The sequence below is a fragment of the Sorex fumeus genome, unplaced genomic scaffold (assembly GCF_029834395.1).
Source record: "Sorex fumeus unplaced genomic scaffold, SorFum_2.1 ptg000010l, whole genome shotgun sequence".
NCBI lineage: Eukaryota > Metazoa > Chordata > Mammalia > Eulipotyphla > Soricidae > Sorex > Sorex fumeus.
The window spans coordinates 24843996-24871588 of NW_026606067.1; the positions used below are offsets into that span (position 1 = coordinate 24843996).

At 58.0% G+C, this 27593-nt stretch overlaps 1 protein-coding gene across 2 annotated transcripts; it reads left to right on the forward strand.

Annotated features, from left to right (window-relative positions):
• The first annotated feature begins 3 nt into the window (after nt 1-3).
• Nucleotides 4-27324, forward strand: INTS7 (integrator complex subunit 7). Of its 2 annotated transcripts, none has more exons than XM_056110803.1 (20): nt 4-187; nt 4297-4426; nt 4998-5144; nt 6731-6868; nt 7774-7820; nt 8415-8614; nt 8746-8868; nt 11301-11418; nt 13684-13818; nt 15034-15131; nt 16125-16364; nt 17417-17554; nt 19356-19562; nt 20208-20402; nt 20798-20901; nt 21729-21797; nt 22865-22997; nt 24264-24362; nt 25692-25877; nt 27026-27324. In XM_056110803.1, exons 1-20 carry the CDS (start codon nt 94-96, stop codon nt 27302-27304), a joined length of 2880 nt encoding a protein of 959 aa, XP_055966778.1. In that variant the 5' UTR covers nt 4-93; the 3' UTR covers nt 27305-27324. The 2 variants fall into 2 exon arrangements, with proteins under 2 accessions (XP_055966778.1, XP_055966779.1); XM_056110804.1 differs by having other exon boundaries at nt 22865-22955.
• The last annotated feature ends 269 nt before the right edge of the window (nt 27325-27593 follow it).

Consider the following 27593-nt stretch of genomic DNA (forward strand, 5'->3'; position numbering starts at 1 on the left):
GAAACCCCGCGAGAAGGAGGGCGAGAAGAGGGTGGCTGGGGGGCCGAGTTCGCGGCCTGAGGGGGCTTGTTCCGTGGCCGCCCCCCCGGGATCATGGCGGCGAGCTCCACCAAGTCTTTCCTGGCAGATGCCGGCTACGGCGAGCAGGAGCTGGACGCCAACTCGGCCCTGATGGAGCTGGACAAAGGTAGTGGGCGTGGCGCGTGGCGGGGCGGGCGCCCGGGCGCGGCGGGGCGCCTGCGCGAGGGGCGGGCCCGGGGCGGGCGGATGTCCGGGGCGGAGCCAGGGCGGGGCGCCTGCGCGAGGGGCGGGGCGGGGCGGGGCTTCGTCGGGAAAGGAGGCGGAGTCGACACGTCTGCGCCTCGCGGGGACCTGCTGGGCCTCGGGTTTGGAGGAGGGTTGCCCGTTCTCCAAACGATTCCTTCGAGCGCTGAACGAGCGGGGCGGGGCCTCGTGGTTCGTTCCACGCGGTGGAGGGTCTCGGCCCATCGGCGTGTTCCTCTGGGGCGTGTGCTCCGGGGCGGGCGGCCCGACACGCGGGGCCCGACACGGGGCGCGGCGTGGTCTGCGCGTGGCCGTGAGCTCGGAGTCTCAGCAGAACCTGGTTTCAGCCTTTCGAGGCTTTTGGTTGTAGCGAGCAGATCTCAGCCCCCAGTAGCAGATCATAGTAATAGCATATTTCATTAAAACATGGTATGTAGTTTAGTTTTTGGTTTTGGAGGCAAGACGGGTGATACTCAGGGCTGAGTTCTGGCTTTGTGCTTAGGGGTGACCCTGGCGGTGCTGGGCAGCCCCGTGTGGCACCCGATTGCCGTCCTGTGGCTCCTGCCCGGGTTCAGGACTTTAGGCCTGGAGTCCGTTAGCCTTTACCTGATGAGAGCTGCTAGGATCGGAAGGCTACAGGCTCCAGGTGTCCTCCAGTTCCCAGACTCCACACCAGAGTCTGCCAGGTGCCCAGAAGGGAGTCGTTGCACAAACCTTTTCTTTTTTTTTTTTCTTTTTGGGTCACACCCGGCGATACACAGGGGTTACTCCTGGCTCTGCACTCAGAAATTACTCCTGCGGTGCTCAGGGGACCATATGGGTTGCTGGGAATCGAACCCTGGTCGGCAGCATGCAAAGCAAACGCCCTACCGGCTGTGCTGTCTCCAGCCCCACGAACCTTTTCTTTATTTGATTTTGGTATCACACTGCGGATACTCAGGGGTTACTCCTGGCTCTGTACTCCAGGATTACTGCTGGTGGTGCTATGGGCACCATATGGGATGCCAGAGATGGAATCCGGGTTGGCCCTATGCAAGGCAAAGGCCCTACCCACTGTACTATAAGCCCAGCTCAGATATTTTCATAGGGTTTCTTTCCCCATATCCCCTGGGTCAGACTCTCTACTCCATCATAGAAGTGAAGCAAAACTGCCCCAGGTCTGCCCTAGGAAAACTTTTCTTCATTCAGGCGGGCAGTGCAGCTCATGAGCAAACTCGGGATGGAGAATGTGTGCTGTGGTGGTAGGGGTGCACTTCCAGAGAATAGTGAGGAGATGGGATGGGCTCCATCATACACAGTCCAGCGCCTGCCGGTTGGCCTGGTGATAAGGCAGTGGAGATGGAAAGATAGCCATGGCCAGTTCCCAGAGGGCAGGAGCTGCTGAAAAGATGGACTCTAAGAGCTGAGAAACAGGACAGGGGTAAGGAGCTTGCCTCGCTCTCTGCCGACCTGGTTCCACCCCTGGTACCTGTGGTCTCTGGGCATGCCCAGTGTGATCCAAAACCCCCTGCTCTGGGCCTCGGGCCACTCCCAGCAGATCTGACACAGCCTCTGGGACTGTACCCCCAATCCCCAGATGCCTGGGATCAGCCAGAGTTTGCTGTGGATCAGGCACACACCTTAAGTTCTCTTACTCTTTTTTTTTTTTTTTGCTTTTGGACCACACAGCAGATGCTCAGGGCTAATCCTGGTTCTGCACTCACTCACGAATTACTTCTGGCAGTACACAGGGACCATATGGGATGCTGGCAGTGGAATCCAGGTTGGCTGCGTGCAGGACCAGCACCTTACTTGCTGTGCTCTCTCTCAGCCCTTCTCTCTCTCTCTTTTTAATGAGATAGACTTGAAGATGTATTCCATTTCCATTCGGTGGTTTTTGTTTTCCTTGTTTGGGGGCCTACCTCCAGAGGTGCTCAGGGGCCCTTATGGTGCTAGAGACTGTCCCGGCTTCTCTGACCCGCAGAGCCATGTGGCTCTTTCCCACCCTGTAGTTCCATTTTGATTCCTATCCCGCAGCCTAACCCTATCCTTAGCCTGCAGAACTAATTCCCTTGAGCTTCCTGGCACGTCTGCGGGTGCTTCGCCTTTTCCAGATGCTACAGACATGAGCCGGCTCTTTATTCTTTTGGGGTGCGAGCCTGCGAGCTCACTGTCTCCCGGGCTGCATGGGCTTACTCTGCTGACCTTGCCATCCGTGCCGTCTCTGGGGCTGCTTCGTTCTCTCAGGAATGGACCTGCCAGCCCATCAGTCCCTCACCAGTCCCTTTCCACGGCTTGGGAGCAGCCCACGGCCTGTTGGAGGATGGTCGTGTACAGTCTGGGCTGTTGCTGAGTAGCCTGCCGCGAGCATCTGCTTACTGGTGTTCATGGATGAGTCTCCTTTCACCTGGATAAACCCAGTGCGGTGGGTGTGTGCAGACACACTGCCAAGCATCCTGCCTGCAGTGTCTGAGTCGCAGCTGTCCCGGTGTCTCTGGTAGTAGCTGATGTTATTGTCAGTCTTAAAAATATCTTGCCTTTCTAGTGCTTGTGTTGTCTTGTTAATTTCCATTTCCCTGTTGGCTAGCAATATTAGTAATGATTCCCGTGCTCATATTTGCCTCCTGTATTTCCCTTTTAATAAAATCTCTTTTCAGATTTGGCCCATTTTAAAAATGGGTTGTCTTCTTGTTACTGAATCTAAGTTTGGGTTCACGAAAGCCAGTTCTGGGGACATGCAAGAAGAGCAGGTGTGCTCGGGCTGGCAGCCTGAGGGTGGAGAACTTGCCCCGAAACGCTCTGAAGGCCAGACTGGGGCTTATTGTCAGACGGCAGGAAAGTCAGGGAGAATGGGAAGGGCCAGAGTTGGCCACAGCCCAGGCAGCTGCAGTGCGGTTTGGTGTGGGGTGGGGGCGTCTGTACCCCCTAAAACTGAGATAACTTTGTTCAGCCACATCTGGGGGCTGGCTGGAATGCCTTTGACAGCCTGTGGGGTGTGCCCCCGTGCATGGGCCTGGTGTTGCTCTTCACCTGTCCACGGTAACCCTGGCTTCATGTCAACAAAAAGTGCGAGAGGACATCCCTGGGCACTGGGGACAGGGCGCAGGCTGAGGGGAGGGGTGAGCTGTGAGAAGCAGGTGTGTGGCAGGGCCACGGGTACCCCTGTCAGCTCAGCCAGGGAAAATGGGTTTGGGGACCTGAGGGGTAGCGTAGTGGGCTCAAGCACCTCCGTGTCCTGCACACGGCCCGCCCAGGTTCGATTCCTGGCACTGCCAGGAATAAGTCCTGAGTACAGCCAGCCATAAGACCCCGAAAGAAAAAATAAATAAAAATAATTTTTCAGTGGACTTTTGGGGAACCAAAGAGAGCCCAGTCAGCTGGAGTGTGTGCTGTGCCTGCAGGATGCTTATTGGCATGGCATGGTCCCCGGAGCACCTTGAGGAATGACAGCTGAGCAGTAAACTGAGCACTGAGTGCAGGAGTAAGCCCTGAACACTGCCGAGTGTGCCCCCCCTGAAACATCAAGACAAAACAGATTTTTCTTTGTGTTTAAAAGTTGCAGTTCGGGGCTGGAGCAATATAGCACAGCGGGTAGGGCGTTTGCCTTGCACGCGGCCAACCTGGGTTCGATTCCTAGCATCCCATATGGTCCCCTGAGCACCGCCAGGGGTGATTCCTGAGTGCAGAGCCAGGAGTAACCCCTGTGCATTGCTGGGTGTGACCCAAAAAAGAAAAAAAATTGCAGTTGATCAAGTTTCTATTTTTTTTAAAGGTGTTGCACTAGAATTACTCTTAATCATCAAGAGTCTTTCACAATTGGGATTGCTGATTTTCCTTTTTTTGGCTTTTTGGGCCACACCCATCGGCGTTCAGGGCTTACTCCTAACTATTCCGGGATCACTTCTGGAGGGGCTTGGGCTACCATAAGCGGTCTCAGGGATGGATCCTGGCTCAGCTGCGTGCAAAGCCGGCGCTGTCCCCACTGGGCTGTATCCCAGCTCCAGGGGTCTGTGCCTGACCACTGAGCGGGCTCTCTCCCGCCTCTGTCCACAGGGCTGCGGTCTGGCAAACTGGGCGAGCAGTGTGAGGCCGTCGTCCGCTTCCCCAGGCTCTTCCAGAAGTACCCGTTCCCCATTCTCATCAACTCTGCCTTCCTGAAGCTGGCGGATGTGTTCCGAGTGGGGTGAGTCTCACAGCCCTGGTGCTGCCTGTTCTTGAGGCTTGGGAGGTCGCTTCCAGGGGTGCTCAGGATCCCCCTGCGTCTGTGCTCTCGAGTCGCACTCGGGGTCAGGACTGGCACGCTGCCCTTCAGCGGGAGGCAGGACCAGGGCAGAGAGCAGCACTGTTGGTTGGTGTGAGGCTTTACGATGTTTGAAGTAAGCACGAGGAGCACTTCGTTCCTCGTGTGAGAGCGGCAGACGCCGACGCCTTGTTCTGCCTCAGCGTGCGGCAGGGAGCCGACGCTGCTCTCCCCGGGGAGCGTCCCACAGTGCGAGGCCACGAGCCCTGTGGAGAGCCCAGGCCGGGCGCATCCCACTGTCCCCGTCACCGCACCGTCCCCTCTGCTCTCCTGCGCTCACAGTCACTGCGGGTCACACGGGGGGCTCTGGCCCGCTGCTGCTCGGGTGCGGGCAGGCGCCCCCCCGCCCCCTCGGGACAGACAGGAAGTGGGTGCTTGCAGATGTGGGCTGGGTGCTGGCGCCTGGAGCTGGGACTCCAGGTGCGACCTCCCCCGGGTGCTCTGCTCTCTCTAGAAACAACTTCCTGCGGCTCTGCGTCCTCAAAGTCACCCAGCAGAGTGAGAAGCACCTGGAGAAGATTCTCAATGTGGACGAGTTTGTGAAGAGAATCTTCTCTGTGATTCACAGTAACGACCCTGTGGCGCGGGCCATCACGCTCAGGTGACGCTGCCCAGAGATGGCTTCTGCGCTTGAGACTTCGAATCTTACGGGTTTAGTTTGCTTTTCAGCTAGATGCAGGGTCCCTCCATGCCGTTCAGGCTTTGACCTGTTCTGGTTCGAATTTATTGCCTGTCTTGCATTGGGATGGTCTCTTGACTTGCTCCAGATATAAGGAGCCTGTGCTCACGTTGAACTTGACAGGTTTCTTTTTCACTCTTGTGCTCAGGGATCACTCCTGTTGGGGCTCAGGGGGACTATTTTGGGACGCTGGGGATCCCCACTGCTGTACTATTTATTTCTGTTTCTTGTCCATTTTCTGTATTTAGCTGTGTGCCTCGTGTTTTGGGGTGCACTCGCCTTGCACATGGCTGACCTCGCTTCAATCTCCAGCATCCCATATGCTCCCCTGAACCCTGCCAGGAGTGACCCTGAGCACAGAACCAGGAGTAAGTCCTGAGCACAGCCAGGATTGCACAAAAACAAAAAAGGAAGATATTAAAAGCCGTTTCTTTTGAAAAAAAAAAATCATCTAACCTGTCTTGAAATATGTCACGTATTTAGACCGTTTTAGTATCTTATTTATAATTTTTACTGCCCAATCAGTTATGTCACTACGTTATCAATAAGACAAGTCAAGTTGAAAATCACTTACAGAGCAAAACGCTTGTTGGGAGGGCTTGTTTACTGCAGGGTTTTGCCGTCTTTTGCTGAAAGAGATTTTGAGAATCACTTTTTGTGGCTTATACCACAGACAGTAGAGGTTTTTTTTTTATCAGATTCACGAATTTTAACACCGAGTGGACTGATTTTTCAAGTTATTCCTCACTATTGCAGTTTCTGATATGAGCGCCAGGGGGCGTCCTTTGTTCTTGATGTTGAGGTTTGAGAATCATAGAACGACAGTTGTTTGCTGATGTGGAGAAGACTGAAAAGACCAGCGCTTTTTTGTTGAGCCACACCTGGTGGGCAGGACACACTCAGTGCCCAAGATTGTTCCTGATGGTGCTCAGGGGATGTTGTGGTGCCAGGAATTAAACCCCAGGTCTCCCCATGCAAGGCAGTTCCCACTGGACTTTCCCACCGGGCCAGGTCCCGGACTCCATATTGGAGTCCCACTGCTTGGTTAGAAGTGACATTACTTAGTCTTGAAAAAGTAGATGTTTAGGGGAGGCAGGAGCATACCTCGAGATGCTCGGGGTGTCCTCCTCACGCTGTGCTCAGGTATCGTTTCTCATGGGTTCGGGAGACTGTTTGTGGGGCCTGGGGTCAAGCCCAGGATGACACTGTGCAGGTGGACATCCCATTTACTGTATTGTCACTGCGTAAAGAAAAGATATTTGGATGCTTTAACGGTCAAAACGTTTTCTGGGTTCATTTAGTCCTAGGGACGTACCTCGTGGTGATTGATTTTTAGATGTTGCCCTTGTGTACAAACCATGTTGATTTTTCTGACATATACAGAATCATTCAGAATCTAAGTCACTCTCTGGTGCTTAATGTAAAGCCTTAACAAACTGCTGTCAGTGACTCAGTGGCTTCCGCCTGTCGCTGGTCTTGAGCTGCCTGTCTCGGGCCCGTCCCTGCAGGATGCTGGGCAGTCTGGCGTCCATCATCCCCGAGAGGAAGAATGCCCACCACAGTATCCGGCAGAGCCTGGACTCGCATGACAACGTGGAGGTCGAGGCCGCCGTCTTTGCCGCTGCCAACTTCTCTGCCCAGTCCAAGTGAGCAGGACACCCCGCCCCACCGCTTTGTCTGGCCCCAGGGAGCAGGACCCTCTCCCGTGGCCCTGGGGTCAGATTCCAGGGGCTGTAGAATAGGGTGGGCAGTGGCATGTCCCTGAGAAGGCTTGTGTCTGGTTGAGGCGACCTGGAGGTAGCATTGACGGGGACTGACTGGGGGTTTCCCGGGAGACGGGGACCCTGATGGGAGTGGTCGGGAAAGGCAGGAGCTTCTGGAGCTGCCTGGAGGGATGGTCGTCGAGTTGGCCTGTCCTGCCTGCAGGGCGATCACCCGGACTGGCTTCATCCTGCCCGCAGGGACGACTGTCCAGCCTTACCCCGTCCTGCCTGCAGAGCTGACGGTTCAGACTAACCCCGTCCACACTGACCCTGTCTTGCCTGTGGGGCAACTGCCCAGCCTCCCTTCTCTGACAGCCTGTGGCGTGGAAGCTGGGTTGCAGCCCCACTCTCGTGACTCGGGGCGGAGTGCTGGCTTGTGGTTTGCTGGTGTGGGGTGCAGGCCCGCCGCCAGGAGCGTGGCCTCGTCCCCCACACCCCTCTGCCAGCACACCCGCCCCCAGCACCTCTGGGAGGAAGGTGGCACTTTCTGTTTTTATGGATTTTCCTTTCACCTGGCATATCAAATACTGATTTGATATGCCAGACACAGTAACAACAAAGTCTCCAATGGAGACGTTACTGGGCCCGCTCGAGCAAATCGATGATCAACGGGAGGGCCTTTACTTAGACCTTTACTTCCTTTCACCTAACTGACCTCTGGAATATTGCTTAAAATTTGGAGCATTACATTTCATTTCTTCTGATTGTATCATTTCTTTTAATTCTTAGGAAATTTAGACAAATTCACTTTTTGGTTTTAAAGTTCTTGCTCTTCTCTCTTTCCAAAGGGATTTTGCTGTCGGAATCTGTAATAAAATCAGTGAAATGATTCAAGGTATGTGCATGCTACACTTAGTCCTAGGAAGTGACACGGGCCCTATGGTAACGATGTCCCCTAACAAGGGCCCCTGTGTCTGGTGGGCTGGTCACCGTCCATTCCGTTCCTGCACCAGGTCCTCCAGGTGTTTCTGGGCGTCCCACAGATGCCTGACGGTTCTTTGTGTTCAGGATCTGGCCTGGAATGGAGGAGGCACTTTTCTGCGAGTGGGTGTGCCCCGGGGCAGAGCAGTGGGCAGGCCCCTGGCGCCAGGGACAGGCTGCCTGGCCCAGTGCGGAGCTGGAGGGTGGTGGTGGGGCTCAGGACGCGCCCTTTCCACCTGAGTCTCGTGCAGAGAACCATCTCTCTTGTCTCCCTCTTGCTTCAGTGTTGAAGTTTAGTGTTTTGGCCTCAGAAGCAAAAGTCTCTTGAGCCAGATGGAAGCTGTATGTTCTTCCGGCCTGGTGGGCGCCCCCAGGGTTGCTCAGCGCTTACCTGTGTCTGTGGGCTCAGGGTCACTCCCGGTGGGCACGGGGCACCATCTGGGGTGCCCGGGATTGGGTCCAGGTCGGCATGTGCAGGCCGCGCCCTCCATGCGTCTCTCTGCCGCAGGCCTGGCCACGCCCGTGGACCTGAAACTGAAGCTGATCCCCATCCTGCAGCACATGCACCACGACGCGCTCTTGGCGTCCGGGGCCCGGCAGCTCCTGCAGCAACTGGTCACCTCCTACCCCTCCACCAAGATGGTAATCGTGTCTCTGCACACCTTCACACTGCTCGCAGCTTCGTCTCTGGTGGACACGCCCAAGCAGGTGAGCGCAGCTTTTTCTTCAGAACAGACGCTGCAGTTGCCTCGTCTGTCAGACCCGAGGAGAAGTGCGGCGTGTGCCCTGCTCCCCGGATTCCTCCCGCGCCCTGGCACCTCTGTGGGTTCACTCCACAGATCCAGCTGTTGCTGCAGTGCCTGGAGACGGACCCCAGGAAGGCCGTGAAGAGGCTTGCTGTCCAGGACCTGAAGCTGCTCGCCCGTAAGACGCCGCACACGTGGAGCAGAGAAAACATCCAGGTGCCCATGCTTGACACCGAAAGGAACAGATCCTGGCAGATGGCTTTGCTTCATGTTCTTGTGTCACTGTGATCGAATACAAAACCGGAGAGTGCGCGCGAGTCTCGCGGCAGTGAGAAAACTTAATACCTCAAGAAGCCAGAGAGGGAGCAGAGCAGGGAGGGCGCTGGCCCTGCAGGCGGTCCACCCACATTTCATCCCGGCATCCACTATGGTTCCCTGAGCACTGAGCCAGGAGTTAGCCCTGAGACCACTGGGTGTGGCCTAGAAACCAAAAATGAACAGACACCCCAAAACTTACTGTTAAATCTCAATTTGCTTCTGGGTCTTGTCTCAGTTTTTGGTTGGTTTTCAGCTTAAGTTGGGTGTCACGTCTTTGCTGAATTCAGGACAGTACATCTGTTCTGGCTGACTTAAGGGGAACAAACTCAGTGAGGACTGGGTGGTTTGCTGTTTTTCCTCACAGAGAGCAGCAGTGTTGCCCTCAGAGTCTTGGTCTCCGGCGTTGTCACTGCGGGCCTGACCTGAGTGCGTCTCTGTGTGACCTGCTGCTGCTGCTTGTGTCGTCAGATAATGAAACACTGAAGGCTGTTAATTTTCCACTTAATGCAATTGACCACATCCCTAAATTGTATGTTGTAGCGTCCTCATTTACATTAATTTGAAGCATTTTTTTATAATTCAGATTCATTGTGGGGTAATTTATTTAGTAATTTCCTAAGAATGCCCTCAGAGGGTCTGAGCAGTTCTCTCTGCAAACAGACCTCATGGTGCCTCCCTACGGGGGCTCCCCTGGCCCCTCTCGGGGGTCCAGCCCGCCCCTCTGTGCGCCCCTGTCCTTGCATAGGGCTGTGCTGGTGGGAGTCTTTCAGGAGTCCACCCTGATCCTGTCTCTGCCCCACATCCTTGCAGTGGCTGTTCCCTGGTCTGTGGGGACATGGGCCTGTTGCCTGCTCTGAGGCTTAGGGCCTTCCCGCAGCGCACGCCTCACGATGTGACCTGCCCTTCTGGGACATCTGTGCGAGACGGGAGGCTGGGCCTGGAGCATTTAGGGTTCGGCCTATTCCTAACCCTGTGCCGAGGCTGCGGATGATTGTCCAGGAACCCGGAGTGTGAGGTTACTCCTGTGCTGTGTCTTCGTTGCACTTGAAAGGGCTTGGACAGGTTCCCGGGAGCCTAATGGCCAGCTCCTCAGAGCTGCAGGCTAGCTCCACCTTGTAACCTCCAGCCATAGCACGCTGAGCCGTGGGCAGGGCTTACGATAGGCCAGCGGTACTGGGCGCCCTGTCCTGGAATCCATGCTCTGCCCACAACACGCCCAGGAGGAGCCAGCTAGGGAATGGCCGAGAAGAAAGGGATTGAGACAGGGCAAGGAGTGACGACAGACCGGGTGCCTGTAGGAGTGACGGCAGACAGGGTACTTAGAGTTGTAATGGTAGACAGGGTGCCTGTAAGTGACGACGGACAGGGAGCCTGTAGGAGTGATGGCAGACAGGGTGCCTGTTGGCAGTGATGGGAGACATGGTGCCAGTAGGGAGTGACAGGCAGATGGTATGCCTGTGGGGAGTGATGGCAAACAGGGTGCCTATAGGAGTGATGGCAGACAAGGGGCCAGTAGGGTGTGATTGCGGACAGGATGCCTGTAGGAGTGACAGCAGAAAGGTTGCCTGTAGGGAGTGATGGCAGACAGGGTGACTGGAGTAGTGACAGCAGACAGGGTGTTGTAGGAGTGACTGTGGCGGGCAGTCTTCTGGCACTGGCGATCGGTACTACAGCAGCAGACAGGGTTGGTGGCATCACAGCCTTGTGACCCGCTAGGGAGGTTGGAGCAACCTCTTTGGGGACTTTGGGATCGTCTCTCCAGCTCGCCAGTTTGAGTGAGTGCGGCAGCACCAGCTGGGTGACAGGAACCTCCAGGGTCCCAGCATGTGCCCCGTGAGGAGTGGGAGAGCAATGTGAGTCATTCCACAGTTACCGATATATTTGTTTGATTTTTTCAGAGGATGGAATTCGCCTATAAAATGATGCCATCAGGGCCAGAGATAGGGCTTACAGGACTGTGCACGGCCCCTAACCCTACCAGGAGTGATCCTTGAGCACAGAACCGGCAGTAGGCCTCGAGTACCCCCAAAGCTGAGCATATCAATTACAATTTAGAAATAAGATGATTAATATTATCATCGTCTATAAAATCTCAGTGTCTTCTCCGCTCCGGCCGAGGACTGAGTCCTCTTTGCAGCAGGACGTTGCCCTTTGTCTCTGGGGATTCTTTGATAAGGATTTATCAGGCAGTTTCTGAGTCGTTTAAACCAGAACTTCAGCAATAAAATCGACATCAGTCGTTTGTTTCCCCAAAAGCTGGAGCACTGACTGTAGCTGGCGCTCTGAGCAGCTGTCTGACCGAGGCCTCTGTCCCTGCCCCTTGCCCCCAGGCTCTCTGTGAGTGTGCCCTGCAGACGCCTTACGACAGCCTGAAGCTGGGGACACTGTCAGTGCTGGCCACGCTGTCGGGCACCATCGCTGTGAAGCACTACTTCAGCCTCGCCGCAGGTGAGGAGGGGCCGGGTGGGCAGGGCGCCCTGTCGGGGCCAGGCATGTCCACAGCTCTGTAGGTGTTGTGCTTTCAGGGCAGGGCTTCTCTGAAATCCGTCCTAGGGGCTGGGAAGGTGACTCAGGCTGGGCCCTGGGCCGGTCCCCAGCACCACAGAAGCCCTTGAGCCGCCCAGGAGCCAGAGGGAACCCCAAACTACTGCTGTCCTTCTGTGGGGGCCGGGCACGAGGGCACAGCTTTCCCTGCTCATGGCGTTAGAGTTGCACCTGTGCCGATGCTGCATGACAGGTCACCCTGGGAAGGGTGGATATTCTTGAAGACCTGCAGCCCCCCGCCCCCCGCCCCCCCAGCTGTCCCAGTTCTTCTGCTCACAGTTTGCTGCCCTGAGCGCTGTCCACATTGAAAGAGCTGCAGCGCCGAGTATTAGTAGCATCTGTCGATTGGGAGCACCGTCTCCTGAGGCTGCTTCCCGTGGCTGGGGACATAGGACAGTGAGTAAGGTGCTGGCCTCGCAGTGGCCGACCCAGGTTTGATCCCCAGCACCCCCTATGGTCCCCTAAGCACTGCCAGGAGTGATCCCTGAGCACTGCTAGGTGTGACCCCAACAGACAATATCAGGGGGGGAGCCTCCACGGCAGCCAGGGTCGGCCCAGTTTCTAGGATGTTCCTGAGGTCAGTGAGGAGCGAGGCCTGAGCCAGGGCTCCCCCCGTGGGTCAGCTTGTCACCCGCTGATCCAGATGCGCGGTGGTTTTCCTTTCCTTTAGTTCTGCATTCCAAAGGCATTTGTAAGCGTTGTTTCGGGTTATAATTAATCAAGTCCTTCTTAAACTAGGTATTTTGTTTGTCCTGTTATTGAATTTCGTAGTGTACAAACTACAAAATGTGGGATTGGGCAAAGGGTTCGGCTCTGCAGATGAGTGGTGTTCCCGAGAAATGAAAGCTGAGGATTTGCTAAGGTCGGATCGTTGCCATGGGTAACAGCGTATGTTTGAATGTCTCTTGATTAGATTTTTATTTCTGTGTAGTCATGAGAAACCTTTTCTGAGACAAAATGCAGTTTGGTGTGTCTGATTCTCTGCCAGCAGTGACTCCTCAGTCACCAGAGGCCTGGTAGCTGGTGTGCCTGGGAACGGCAGCTCCTGGAGAATGGCAGGAGACAGCGACTCTCTCCTTCAGTGCCATGGGAGTGAAGCTGTTGCTGTTCTGGGGAGTGGGGGCTCCCGACTCGGTGCTCGGGGTCCCTCCCATTGGTGTTTGGAAAACCTTGCGATGCTGGAAACTGAATCCAGGATTCAGCTTGCAGTATCCCAGCCCAGCTCCTGGACCCCAGAAGATGCACCATCAGACTCTGACGGGCAGCTGAGGAGTACTCCCCCAGAGCACACCAGTTACCCAGAAAAGGGCGCTTATCCTGCAGTATGGTCACACATTTGAAGGTTCAGTGTCTGTGTGGTTATTTTTCCTGTAATTCAGTGTAATTTGAGTACACTGGTCGAAAATATAGGTGCATCGTCGGAATATTTCTCTGTAGGGAAATGTGCTCTCGGGGCTGGGCGGCATCCTTGGGGTAGGCACGAGCCTGGCAGTGCAGGACACCCCCTGTGGTCACGGGAGCATTCCCACGGGGAACCCAGGTGCCTCCCCGGTGAGACCCACGGGAAATGCAGGTGTTGTGGGCAGGAAGGGCAGGGAAGGTATGAGTCTCAGCTTCTGTTCCTGCCATGAAAGGGGGATTTCAGCCGCCAGGAACTTCTCAGCAGCCCCCCGTGGATTCCTGCATGAGTGGCTGGAGGTGTGGCCCAGTGCCACGGCGCGACCTGGGGAGGATCTAGCGGGATGGTTGGTGTTCCGCCTTCCTTTTGAGAACGGTCTCATCTGGCAGGAGGCCTGTGACAATATTCTCCCTTTTTCAATTTTTGATTTAGGGGTTTTGAGGCCACTTGGCTATGGTCAGGGCTCTGCTGACTGGCCCCTGGTGGGCGGGCTGTAAGGCCAGGGTCCCAGCCGTGTGCGGTCACTCTGGCCCAGCAGCGTCTGCTGGAAGCAGAGTCTGGGATGTCGGAGACGCCGCCTCCGTTGCCCGGGCTTAGTTCTGATGTTGTTTTTGTGGACAGTCCTGACGAGGGTCACAGATCCTAGTCCTCCAGGATCTCTTGGCTGGTGCCTGCTCAGGAAATGGTACTTTGTTGAGAGCAGGTAAGAGCAGGAACACGCGGGGCTTGTGGATCCGAGTGACCATTGCTCCTTTCTTCTGCTTGTTTAGGGAACGTGGGATCTTCCCCCAGAGCCTCGGACTTGGTCAGGCTCGCCCAGGAGTGCTGCTACCACAGCAACCGGGGCGTAGCGGCCCACGGAGCGAGGGTGCTCACCAACATCGCCGTCTCGTGCCAGGAGAAAGGTGGGTCAGCGGCGCGGGCCCTGGGAGACGGCCCCGCCTGGCTCCTCCCGGGCTTGCCTGGAGCCCAAATCGTCGAGCTCCTGGGGCCACTTTCCTCCAGACCTTGTTCTTTGGGGGAAGCTTTTCAGTCAGCGAGCCCTTGGCATTGGCCTGGTGCTGGCTGACACTGCGAGGCACTGCCAGTCCCTGGCAGCTGTTTGCTCCTCACGCCCAGCACTCCGTGGGGATGGCCCGGGTTCGTCGGTGGAAAAATGAAGGGAAAATCCTTAAGTTCTTCTCAAAGATCTTAAATCAAAGACCATCTCGCCTGGGACCGTCATGGGAATTGATTTTACTGGATCTCCTGCCAGGCCTCACACACAGGCTCGTGCTCACTGAGGTGTGTGCAGAGAGCAACGGGAACAGGCTGGTTGTACCCCTGACACCTTTTGGCCCGAAGGCTTGAGGAAGTTCTTCTGGTTTCAGAAAAGGCCATGCGTGTTCGTGTCTTCTGCCTTCCTGATGGCGGGCCTCTGTCCCGGGTCCCTGCACAGCCAGCCCGCTCCCCACAGCCCTCTGCACCCGACCTCGAGTAGCAGCTTCCCCTGACTAACAAGGGGTTTCTATACATTGTCTGTTGCTTCTGTGAGCTGAACAATTAAGCCTTTTCAAAATTTCTGACAGAGGATTGAGTATTTCCTGTCACATAGCATAGAGAATCATTCTGGGTTATCAGAAGCATCGTATAGCAGACTAACCGTTTGGTCAGCTAATGCATTCAGAGTTTCCTAGAACCGTTGGAGAAAATCGAGCCCTATAGTGGTAAGAAAAGATACTGGCAGCTGTAACGTAACAGCTGTGGGGGTCTCTGTGGTCCCCCGAGAGGACTCAGACGACTGTGTGGGGTCTTTGTCACTTCCTGAAAGTGCTTCCGCTCTCATTGTGCCAGGGTCCTGGTACCCTGCGTGGCTTTGGCTTGGGAAGAGGCCACAGACCACAACTTGGTGTTCTGAGCCACCCCAGCTCTGCCGCATGAGAGCCCTGTGACTAGGGTGCTTGTGATCCTGAGTGGGCTCGCGGCGCGACCCACTGTCCGGAGCCTCTCGCTCTGCTCTGCCCGCCGCTTTCTAGGAAGGCCGGTGTCAGACTCACTCGCTGGCCGCGTGCTCACCTGGACGGCTGTGGGTGCGTCTCACCCACTGTGCTGTCCACTCTCCAACCGAGTCTCTCCTCTAGACCTGCTGGCCCTGGAACAAGATGCCGTGTTTGGTCTGGAATCCCTCCTGGTGCTTTGTGGTCAAGACGACAGTCCCGGTGCTCAGGCGACTCTGAAGGTGAGGCCACCCTCCTCCTAGAGGAAAGTCCATGTCACGGGGATGCCGGGTGTGGCCTTCTCTCCACCACAGGCTCTCTGCACGTGCGGCCTCCACTCACTGCCCCAGTGGTCACCATCACTGGGTCTCAGGGACGGAGCGGCGGCCCTCCCATTCACCCATTCCCTGCTCTGGTTCTTCAGTGCAAAGAACATGCGCACCACAGCTGGTGCTGCTGTTGGGCGGGTCACTTGCCTGTGGCCGAGCCCCAGGGTGGACTGGTCCATGTGAGCAGAGCCCCTGTCCCCTTGGGAGCCTGTCGTCCCAGGAGACACAGAAGTGACCCCAGAGAGATGAGATGAGCCAGACCCAGACGTCCTGGCCTTTGGAGTTGGAGTTGTAAGCCAGATGAACGAATAGAAAATGTTGGCTTCCACTTTTGTTTTGGGGCCATGCCTGGTGGTGCTCAGGGCTTTCTCCTGGCTTGGCTCTCGGGGATCACTCCTAGCAGAGTTCTGGGGACCAGAATGGGTGCTGGGGATCGAACCCGGCCAGTGCGGGGGAGGCGAGCACCCTGTGTGCCCTCCTGCTCCAGCCCGGCTTTCACTCCTCACAGAATTCACATGGGCATGTTCAGGGTTTCAGAATGTGGTCTGGGGGACAGTGCAGCAGGCCGGGCAGTGACCCTGTACGTGACTGCCCCCAGTCCGGCCTCCAGCGCCACTTAGGGTCCCGTAGGTCCCCTGCCAGGAGTGAGCCCCGAGCACCACCAGGCACGGCCCCAAAATCCTCGGGAAAAAAGTGGTTTTCAAACACGAAGGCTGGAGAGCTCTCGGGCCTCGTCCGTGTTGCTCCTTAGGGTATGTCGTGTCTTTTTCCTGAGGACCGTCAGGTGGAAGTCGGATGGAGGGGCAGTGTGCAGCGTGGGGTTCAGTCTCCTGTTCACCAAGCCCCTCCCCGGCTGACCTTGCAGCTGTGCCTTCCCCGCGTGACCGCCTGCCTTTGCCCCCGCAGATCGCCCTGAACTGCATGGTGAAGCTGGCCACCGGCCGGCCCCACCTCGGCCAGTCCGTGGTGGAGGCGCTGCTGATGCAGCTGCCTGCGGCCCGGCCGGCCGCCTGCATCCTCATGTGCCACTGCCTGGCGGCCATCGCCATGAAGCTGCCCGTGCTGGGCGAGGGCCTGCTGGGGGACCTCCTGGAGCTCTACAAGGCCATCGGGCGCTCGACCAGCGACAAGCAGCAGGAACTGCTGGTAACAGGCGCGGGGGGCTGGGGCCAGCCGCTGCCCCGGTTGCAGTGCCACTGCAAGCCCAGTGCGGGTCGGTGGCAGCAGGAGCTCCCTCGGGGGCAGCTAGCTCCGTCTGTCCTGCCCACGCTGCTTCCCCGAGCAGTGGCCTGGCGAGTGCTCCGTGTTCTCTCGTGCTCTCGCGCTCATCTGTGCTGCCTCATGCCAGAGACACCGAGATCTCTCTCTCTCGCACGAAACAGTTCAGTTCTGAACTTGAGGAGCAGAGTGAGACCGTGTCCTGCCTGCAGCCTGAGGGGCAGCTGGGCAGCGCCTGGGGTGGGGTGTGCCTGTCTGGACACTAGGGGGCAGTTGGCCCAGCTTTTTATCTTAGCAGACTTCATTTTCACCTAATGTGCTTTTTGTTTGTTTGGGGGCCACACCCTGCAGTGCTCAGAGCTTACTCCTGGCTCTGTGCTCAAGCATCACTCCACTGTATGGGGCGCCAGGGACCAAACTCAGGTTGACTGCATGCAAAGCAAGCGCCTTACCTTCTGTACCATCTTTCTGGCCAGAAGCTAATGTGGTTTTTATCCTTTTTTTGTTAGTACAGCCTTAGTCATGTATTTAGTCGTTCTAACTTACGAAGTATGATTCCCAGAGTGTAAGGGTGTTAGAGCAAAAACTCTGCTTCCAGCCCATCGGTGAAGGAAGAACCTTTGCGGTACAGTTGGAAGCCCTGGTGTAGCCCATGGTCCCCCTGGGTGTGCCCTTGGGGTCTCTTTGTCCTCCCGGGTGGGGTGTCCCTGCGTGTCATGTGTGGCCGCTCTGCCCATGGCAAAGGCTCAGGCCGGCTGTGCCCTCGCTGCTCGAGGGACCTTCCTCTGTCGAGAGGCATCTTGGTGACCCACTTCACTGCTGTCACCATTCATCCCTCGCTGTGAGGCGAGCCATGGAGTGACGTGGCCGATGGCTTCAGAGTGGGAGTGACCCACCCTCCTTTCTGGACAGACTGTGCATCTCGCGGTGGGGTGCTGGGGGGCAGAATGTGTGTCTCTCACACTCTCGCTTCCTGTCAGGTGAGCCTGGCCACAGTGGTCTTCGTGGCCAGTCAGAAAGCACTGTCGGCCGAGGTCAAGAAGGTCATCAAGCAGCAGCTGGAGAGTGTCTCCAACGGCTGGACTGTCTACAGAATTGCCCGGCAAGCATCCCGGATGGTATGGGCAGAGCACTCGGGGTCCTGGGAGCGTGGCTGGGCGGGGAAATGCAGCTGGAGCGAGGCCAGCGGGGACAGGCCTGTCCTTGGTGCTGCCCGGGTACCATGGCCTCTGTTAGGGCATGAGCCTGTGAGCTCCTCAAAGCTGCCGTTTACGGCCGTGTTACAGCTGAGGGGAGTCTGTGGAGGCCTCCGTGCCCCGGTCTCCCTCCCCGCCCAGCTGTGCGATGTATCTCCTCCGGTTGTGGCCGGGCCTCTTGATCCTTTTTTGTTCAGTTTGTTTGCAAGGAAGCGTGGGAATCCGTTGGCCCTATCCAGAGCCTTGCTGGGTGAACCGAGGTGGGTGGGGGAAGACCCCTCCTGAGCCCAGCTTCCCAGGCCAGTTCCAAGGGACCACTTCCTGTTCCTGCTCACTGTTCTTCTGGTTTTGGTTCAGGGCCACACCCCATGGTGCCCGGGGGAGCCCATGCTGGAGAGACAGAAGCCTCCAGCAGGCCTAGCCTGAACTCCACCCAGAACGACGCTCCACTCACCCGGGCAGAGCCTCCCCTGTTCCCTGTCTCCCCAAAACCACCACTTCCTCTCCCCGTCTACGTTGCCAGAGCCAGGGCCAGGATCTCTCTCTCTCTCTCTCTCTCTCTCTCTCTCTCTATCTCTCTCTATCTCTATATCTCTCTCTCTCTTTCCCTCCCTCCCTCCCTCCCTATCTCCCTCCCTCCCCCCCCCACATGCCTGGGCACCCCAGAGGGGGCAGGTGAGAGTCCTCCCAGCCCTGGCAGCTGACCTCAACCCAACCGCCACCACGCTTCAGACCGCTCCCCCCTCACTCAGACCAAGCCTCACACCTCACATATGAGTGGACATATTCCTGGACCGCACAGCCGCAAAACATCATGAGACACTTCCTACCCAGTCTCCATAATTGCCACACCATATTTGATGGGGTTCAGACCGTAGGCAACAAATCAGAGAGAAATATATACATATATAAATATGTGCATATATTCATACTTTCTGACCTATATACCAAAGCTCACATCACCCAAACCACAACAACACGTTAGTGTATCCTATAGAATGTCTAAACGGCTCCTGCCAAAGTAGAACAGTCTTCACACTGTTTCCTATATGGACACTTTTTTGCAACCATGTTCAGCAGTTCTTCATAACAGACTATACAAAATATATTCTTTTGGTTGTGTTTTGGGACAGGGATTGGGGTTTGGGGTGGAAACATCCCGAATTTGGTGGTGGGAAATTGTGATGGTGGTAGGATTGGTGTTTGAATATTAAATGTAATCAAATATTGTGAACTAGCTTATAAAATAAAAAAAAATTAGGGGCTGTATTGATAGCACAGTGGGTGGGGCATTTGCCTTGCAGGCGGCCAACCCGGGCTCGATTCCCAGCATCCCATAATCCCATATTGTCCCCTGAGCACCGCCAGGAGTGATACCTGAGTGTATGAACCAGGAGTGACCCCTGTGCATCGCCGGGTGTGACCCAAAAAGCAAAAAAAAAAAAAAAATTAAAAGAAAAACCCACACATGGTTGCACTCATGCACACACATGTGCTCACACACTCCATTACAGTCCCTTGCAGGCTCTCCCTACCAGTCCCTGCCCCGCTGGCCTGAGGTTCAGGTCGCCTGTTCTGGATTCAGACCCTAGGCTTGGTCACTCGTCCCGCCTGCCCGCTGTCGGGGCTGAGGCCAGCTGGTGTTGTGTCGCACAGACGTGCGGTGTCCTCGGGCAGAGTCGGCCTGGTCTGAACCCTGAGGCGCGGCTGTTCTCGGCTGCAGGGGAGCCACGACATGGCCCAGGAGCTCTACGGGAGCCTGTTGACTCAGGTGGCCTCGGAGCATTTCTACTTCTGGCTGCACAGCTTGGAGGAGTTCTCGCGCGCGGAGCACTGCCTGGCAGGGCTGCAGGAGGAGGACTACAGCTCCGCGCTCTCGTGCATTGCTGAGTCCCTGAGATTCTACCACAAGGGAATCGCTTCCTTGACGGTGAGTCTCTGTACCCTGCTAGCGCCCGCCCTCCCTGTTTCCGCCAGAGACGTGCTGACACGCCCTTTGAGTTCAGGCAGAAGTAGGACGGCGGGGGGGGGGCTCGCGCCTCTCCTCGGCATGGGGTCTTGGGGAGTCCGGCCAGAAGCACTGAGGTCCCTTTCAGGGTAGGGAGGCACTTGGCTGTGGCCCCCAGGCCTGAACATGAACCTTCCGGCCCAGCCGGCCAAGTGTTGCCAGGAGTAGTGCTGGCCCTCCCGGGCACTGCTAAGGGGTCCCGTACCTGGCTGCCACCCAGAGGACGGGTGAGGACCTGTGCTTGGCCCCTCCTGGGCCACCCACCACTTTCCGAGGCCCGGGCGCCCCTGCCCCTTTTCGTGTTTCTGCAAAGTGCTCTTCCCGGGGAAAGCCTTTCCCTCGGCCAGCCTTTCACGGAGCTCTTGCTTCTGTGTGGTTCTGCCATCAGCAGACAGTTCTGGTGTTTGGAGCCATGTTTCCTGAGCTGATGCCCGCAGGGTGAGAAGCGACTTCTCGCTGCGGGTCCCCCTCAGGTCATGTTTGCCCGCCAGCACTCACCTGCTGCCTCGTGCTGCCGTACTCACTGTCGTCTCTCCTCCGCCTCAGTCAAAGTCCTTCTCTCCCCAGGCTGCCAGTACACCCCTGAACCCACTAAGCTTCCAGTGTGAGTTTGTGAAGCTCAGAATTGACCTTCTGCAAGCCTTCTCTCAGCTGATCTGCACCTGCAACAGCCTGAAGACCAGCCCTCCACCTGCCATCGCCACCACCATCGCCATGACCTTGGGGAACGACCTTCAGAGGTGTGGTCGCATCTCCAACCAGGCAAGTCTTCCCGATTTCCAGGGTGGTTTGTGTCTACGCTCTGAGGGTTTTGTGGCCATGAGCTGAAGAGTCATGGAATTTCTAAGTCAGTGGCTTGACTCCGGTGCCTTGTCAGTGCTGGATGAGGCCCCGAGGATGCCCTGTGTCACACAGCAGAAAGCAGTGTCCCCAGACTGCTGAGGGCTTGGAGGGGGGCCCCGTGGAGCAGGGAGGAGCTGTAAATGTGATGGCTCTTGTTCCTGTCGCAGTAGTTCTGTTCATTTGCTGTTTGGGATCATTTTGTCCAGTTTAGCAGCATGAGGATCAGAGCTTTCAGTCTCTGGGTCTGGGTTTGGGTCTGTGGGGGGCGGTCCTTGGCGCTCATGCCTGTGTCTCCCGGCTCCCCTTCTCTGCAGATGAGGCAGTCCATGGAGGAGTTCCGGAGCCTCGCTGCTCGCTACGGGGACCTCTACCAGGCATCTTTCGATGCTGACGCTGCCAGTCTCAGGAACCTGGAGCTGTATCCAAGCCTGGTCCAACCTTTCCCTCTTCTAGGAAGTTTTCTTTGTTTTTTGTTTTGCTTGAGGGCCACACCCGGCAGTGCTCAGGCACTGATCCTTTGCTCAGGGGTTTGTCCTGACAGACCCTATGGGATGCCAGGGATTAGATCTGGGCTGGCTATATGGTGTCTCCTGCTTCCTCCCTGCTGTGCTGTGCCCCAGCCCTGGGGACGTTTTCCTTTCCATGCAGAGTTCCCTCTCCTTCGTGCAGACATCCACGTCTGACCAGGCTCCAGACCCTCCCTGTCAGCCGGCAGTCCAGTCGGACTCTCCTTCCTAACTCCACCCCGGGGTTTGGAAGCCTGGGGTGGTGCAGCCATGCTGCTGGCCCTTGCATCCAGCTGCAGCGCCTTGCCCGAGAGGAGAGGGACATACCCTTCTCTGTCCACCCCTGGCTTCCTGTGTGATCTCTGCCTTCTCCATGTTTCCCGGTGGCCCAGACCACAGGTGGGAGGGAGGCAGTAAGTGGCTTCTAGCACAGGACCCTCAGTGGGCCCTGAGGCGGGTGCTGTGGTTCAGGGGGGTCACACCCGCCTCGGGGAACCCGGTCTCATACCAGAGATACCCCAAGATCTGAGACGGAGAGGAGCTGCTGGCGACTGCCCGTGGCCCCTCTCACTGCCCAGCTGGCCACAGCCGGGCCTCGCCAGCAGGGACCCTCGATTATGAGGAGCCAAGAGGCGCTGGAGCAGCAGCGCCATCTGCTGGTGGCTACAGGCTGCAGTGATGGGGGCAGCGGGGGAGGGGCGGTCTGTCTGCTCTCCTCAACCCCTCCTTAACCCCTCAGCCAGCAGCAGAGCTGTCTACTCATCTCGCACACCATCGAGGCCCTGATTCTGGACCCAGAGGCGGCTAGGTACTGCCCGACTCCAGCCCCAGCACTGTCCCCAGGGCGCCCGCCTGGACGCGCTTGTGTCCCACCTGCCTCCTGGTTTCGAGGCACCGACTGGGAGAAATCTCGATCATATTCTTCTTCCGTGTGACGATCGAACTTTGGTATAAAGATCGATGATTTAGGGGCAGGAGAGGGAGTACGGCAGGGAAGGCACTGGCCGTGCACACAGCTAGCCTGGACTCTGTCCCTGACACCAAATATGGACCTCCATGGTCCAGAGGGAGGAGTCAGCCCTGAGTACTCCCTGCTGTGCCCCTGTCGATAATAAGGGTCAAATGTAACTTTGTCATTCTCTGGCTCCCAAACAAAATAGAAATGCCTGATTCGCTTTATTGAAATTCTCCTCTCTTCCCCACTAGATACTTAATTATTAAAAGTGCTTTCATTAAAGCACAATTCTCATTTTTCCCATTAGTCTCTCTGGCAGTACCCGACTTTAACTGTAGTTCCCGCTGCAGTGAGGCCAGTAGCTGCAGGCGCCAACCACGAGGCCCTGACCTTTTCCCTCCCAGAGCTGTGGCCGGGTGAGGGCATCCTGCTCCTTGGGCCCTGTAGGCATGTGATGTTCTCACCCACCGAGAGCTCGTCCCGCTCCCACCCCTCTCTGGGCTCCACGACACCCTGACCTTTACTGCCGCGCCAGGCGTCTGCTTTCCTCCCTGTTCTCGAGGTACCAGTGGGTTGGTGCCCGCACACTCCCAGCTTCTGCATGCGCACCTGCATGCCCGCCGATGGGGGCCAGCCTCCTGGGAACCAGACCTGGGCGGTGAGGCCTCATGTCGGCAGGGGGTGAGGTGGACTTAGCTCACATGTGGCAGCTCCTGCCCTCCATCCTGGCCTCTGCCCGCCCGGCACAGTTGTCACAGTTAGAAGAGCAGGTGCCGGCTCTGTTCTTCGGCGGACGGTGGTGGGGACTGCCCAGTGCCTCACATCCAGGCACGGGCCTGGGGGTGGCTGCGCCTCTTGGCTGTAGGGAGCGTGCGGGCAGGGGGAGACACGCCTGCTGATGGTGCTGGTACCCCCTGCAGCTTCCAGGAGTACGGGGCTATGGGGACCGCGCCTGCCGACAGCGAGTACGAGAGGAGAGTGATGTCCGTGTACAGCCGCGTCCTGGAGGAGGTGGAGGCGCTCACTCGCAAGTACACCCCTGTGTCCTACATGGCAAGTGGCGCGGGCGGGGCGGGTCGGCGCGGGCGGGTCTGCCCTCCTCTCTGTGTGGCCCCGTGCCGCGGACCTCCTGAGTCCCAGGGTTCCCAGCGATGGCTCCTCTGCACCCCGGATCCCGCACGGAAGCTGAGGGCCCCATCGGTGTCCTGCCGCCTCCCTCTGGCCTCCGGTGTCCACGTGCCTTGGCCTTGCAGTCTCTTGCCCTGGCAGCATGACCTCTCCGGGAGCACTCTGGGCCCGGGGCGTCTGGGGGAACGTGGGGACTCCACACACACCTGCGCCTCCTGGGCCTTCTCCGGCCCTGCCTGCAGGCTTGTGGCCTCGTGGCACCCTCAGGAACTGTTTCTCTGTCTGCGTGCGGGCTCCCAGGCCCTCTGCCGGCTGGCCCTGAGGTGCCTGGTGGCTGGCCACAGGGCCTTGCCTCACCTGAGGATGCCACGCTCCCATGGTGTTTCTCCTGAGGTGGACTCTTCTGCAGCTGGATCTGGCTGCAGCTGGGTCTGGCTTGGACATTGGGGGACACCCAACAAGGAGCGGGCCCGAAGGACAGGCAGCGAAGGGCGAGGGTGGGCAGTGGCCTTTAGCTCTGACCACCAGGAAGGGAAGTTTCCACCTACCCAGGGCCACAGTTCTGCAGCCGTGTCTGGGCTTTTTCTGTCACGTTTGCAAATGGTCAAGGAAATGGGAAGGAAGCCTTAGCCCCGGCCGGTGGGCTGAGTCTGAGTCGGGGGGTCTCTCTGGGGCTTCCCCCAAACCCAGTCCCCGGTGTATGCTCAGGACAGCGGCTTCCCAGGAAACACTAAAGGAGCAGGAGGCTGTGAGCCCTTGCAAGTGAGGCAGCTGAGCCCCCGAGCTGGCCAGCGGTCAGCTAGTCAGTCCCCCTTCATGCCCACAGGCCACATCCCTAGCGGGCAGCAAGGGGATGGCCAGGAGTCTGTTTGCTGCCCCTGGTGCTAGACTCCAGGCATAGCCTGGGGGCTGGTCTCTCCTGACTCCAGCAGCTTCTTGGAGAGGCGGAATTCCCCAAGAGCACGCCCTGCAGGAATATGGGTTGCCCCCTGTCTACTTTTTTATTGAGTAGTCTTCAAGATAAAGCTCTGTCACTGGACTCCGTGGTGGGACCATCTGCCAGGTACTGGCACCGGGTGTTTGGCCAGTTTCCTGACCTGTGCCAGAGTCGTTCATGGCTTTGACTCTCCTGCAAGGACGTTGTTGATCTGTCTGGGGTCTTGGGTTTCACCGACTCTCTCTCTCCTCCAGCACACGGCCTGCCTCTGTGATGGCATCATTGCTTTGCTGAAAGTTCCCCTTTCGTTCCAGAGATACTTTTTCCAGAAACTTCAGTCCACCAGCATCAAGGTAATGGGGCCAGCGTACTGCCAGGGCAGAGGCAGCTCTGGCCTGCCCTGCTGGGGTTGGGGGCCTGGCCCGGTTGGGGGGTCTGGCCTGGCTGGGGTCCGCCCTGCTGTGGGCTGCCGTCCTGCCTTTGTCAGAGCCAGGACAAGTTCTTCCATTCTTGGTTTTTTCGTTCTTTTGTTTAGGGGTTCACTTGATGCTCAGGCTCACTCCAGACTCTGTGCTCAGGGATCACTCCCGGTGGCCTTGGGGGACCATGTGGGGTGCCCGAGATCGAACCTAGGGCAGCCACATAGCAGAGGAGCTCCCTACCCCCCGTACTGTCATTTCAGCCTTGGTGTATGTTTTCGAGAATCCCAATGAGAAGTTAGAAGTGACGTTTGTCACTTTGACAAACACCATAGGGCACATACCACGTAGGAGGTTCTGGGGCAACCGACGGGCCCATGAGCACAGGTGCAACGACACTTCCTGCTATAGTGTCGTTTGGGGGCTGGAGAGGGAGAGAGAGACGGGAGAGAGGAAGGGAGGAAGGGAGAGGAGAGGAGATGGGGAGGGAGGGAAGAGAGAGATGGAGGGGGAGGCGGAGGGAGGGGAAGGGGAAGGGATATTAGGGCGCAGGCTCTGCAGGAGGGATATTGGGGTACAGGCTCTGTGCAGGGGATATTGGGTTGCAGGCTCTGCAGTGGAATATTGGGGTGCAGGCTCTGCAGGAGGGATATTGGGGTGCAGGCAGGATATTGGGTGTGCTCTCTGCAGGGGGTTTTGGGGTGCGGGGTTCTGGAATATTGGGGTGCGGGCTCTGCAGGAGGGATGTTGGGGTTGGGCTCTGTACAGGAGGGATATTGGGGTGCAGGCTCTGTGCAGGAGGCCGTGCACAGTCCTGTACGCCTCTGAGACCACCAAAACAAAACCAAGCTCATTTGGTTTATTTGCGTAGACTCTATTACCTTGAGACCTGGTTGTGGGTGTCTGCTTGGAGTTTAAAGTTCATTTCCACTTGAATTGAGGCTGTTTAAATGACATGAGACCTGAGCTAGCAGGTGGACATGAGAAGTTCCCTAGTATATTTCCCTGGTGCAGCTGAGTGGCTGCCCGAGAAGGACCCCACCAGGCCAGGTTGTTGTGGGGCACGGGCAGGGAGGTGTCTTTGTTTTTCTCTGTGTTTCTGTGTGTGGTGTGTGTGATGTCTGTGTGTCTGCACATGGCGTGGGAGCTTCTGTGTGGTATATGATGTTGTGTGTGTGTGTGCACGTGTGCTCTGTGTGCAGTGCTCTGCCCAGCCATGTTGGTTGGGGGAACGCCCCTTCTCAGCCCTGGCACCTGTTCCAGCTTGCCCTGTCGCCGTCACCCCGGAACCCCGCCGAGCCCATCGCTGTGCAGAGTAACCAGCAGCTGGCCCTGAAGGTGGAGGGGGTGGTCCAGCATGGCGCCAAGCCCGGGCTCTTCCGGAAGATTCAGTCCGTCTGCCTCAATGTCTCCTCCACGCTGCAGAGCAAGTCGGGACAGGATTACAAGGTGACTGCGGGGGTGTGGTCCAACCCAGTGGTGGTGGCTCCAGTGGCTGCAGGTCCCACCCACAGACGAGAGGTCACGATTGGGGGCCCATGTGGCATCCAGGCCCTGACACTTGGGTGGCTCCAGCCCTGGGCCGTGGGACGGGGCAGGGGGAAGGGCAGCCCAGGCCCCTCAGTGATGTGCCATCGACGGGAGTCACCAGGGTGCTGCTCGGCCATGGCGAGGGTTGGACCATCCATGCTCGCCCCATTGGCCAATGCCCAAGTCCGCACCCCCAGGGCCAGTGGCACATTTGGGGTGGGATGAGCAGGTGTTGGGGTAGATGAAGGGCGCCGTGGGTGTGTCCAGGGGCAGGCTGAAGTTGTCCTTCCTGCCTTTGGTCTGGCGGCCTTTCCAGGCGCTGTGGTCCACTCGGGGAGGCCGGCTCTTCCCCACAGCACTGAGGCCACGCCCACTCGCACACAGCCTGGCACTGAGGCCACGCCCACAGCTGCCGTCACCTCTCCTGCCCATGGGGTTTCCCTGTGGCCAGCACGTGGGCCCAGCTGCTGTGCCTGTGTCGTGAAGCGTGTGGCCCTGTGGGGACCAGACGGGTCTTCAGGGAACAGTCCGGCCCTTTGGTGCTGGGGACTCTCCCGCCTCAGACACCTGCTGCTGGGCACCGCGGGTTGATATTGCAGGGACTGGCTCAGTGCTGGCTGAGCTGACCGTCCCCCTGGGGCCTAGAGGGGCACATCGTGGAGTTGAGCCCTGACACCCCCACGAGACCCATGGAGGGCCTGGGTGTGACCCTGTGCCTGCAGCAGCCCCTTGGGCTGAGCTCCACGCATCTGAGGCCAGTCCTGCCTCCGCCTGTCTCTGCTTTCCCTCTGAACAGCTTCCTGCCATCGCCACACGCAGCATCCTGTTCCTAGAGAGGGACAAGGGTGTCAGTGTTTGGTGGCGCCACTGAGCCTGTGGGTGCCAGCCCTCCAGCCCGGGTGCTGCGGGCTCCATGAGCGGGTCTCGTGGCCTTGGGCCAAGCACTGGCGACCCCTGGCACCTCGGGGGTGAACCTTTTAGAGGATGCTGTGTCTGTGAGGAAGTGAGGCAGCGCCAGGGAAGGGGGGCCGGCTGGGTCCCCGGTGGCCTGACTGCTGCCCCTGCAGGTCCCCCTCGACCACGTGACCAACGAGATGGAGCAGCAGGTGGAGCCCCACAACGACTACTTCAGCACCCAGTTTCTGCTCAACTTCTCCATCCTCGGCACCCACCACATCACCGTGGAGTCGTCGGTGAAGGATGCCGACGGCATCGTGTGGAAGACGGGCCCCCGGACCACCATCTTCGTCAAGGCCCTGGAGGACCCCTACTCACAGCAGCTGCGCCTGCAGCAGCAGAACCAGCCCCCGCAGCAGCCCCAGCGCGCTGCCTACACGCGCTTCTGACAGGGCAGGAGCCGCCGTCACGCCCGCCCCGGGCCGGGCTCCCCGACGCGGGCTCCCTGGCCAGCGCTGCCTGGGATGGTGACCCCAAGGGACGCCGCGCTTCCCTCTGCAGAGCAGGGGCTCCAGGGCCCACGGCTGGGAGAGGGGAGTCTTGGGCATGGCCACCTCCGTCTCCGCTCCGCCCGGGCTGGAGCAGCCGTGTGTGCCCAGCACTGGCCTCGTTGCCGGCACTGCCCGGGCCTCTGGGAGCAGGCGTGGGGACATGCCGCCCGCACACGCCTCCAGAATA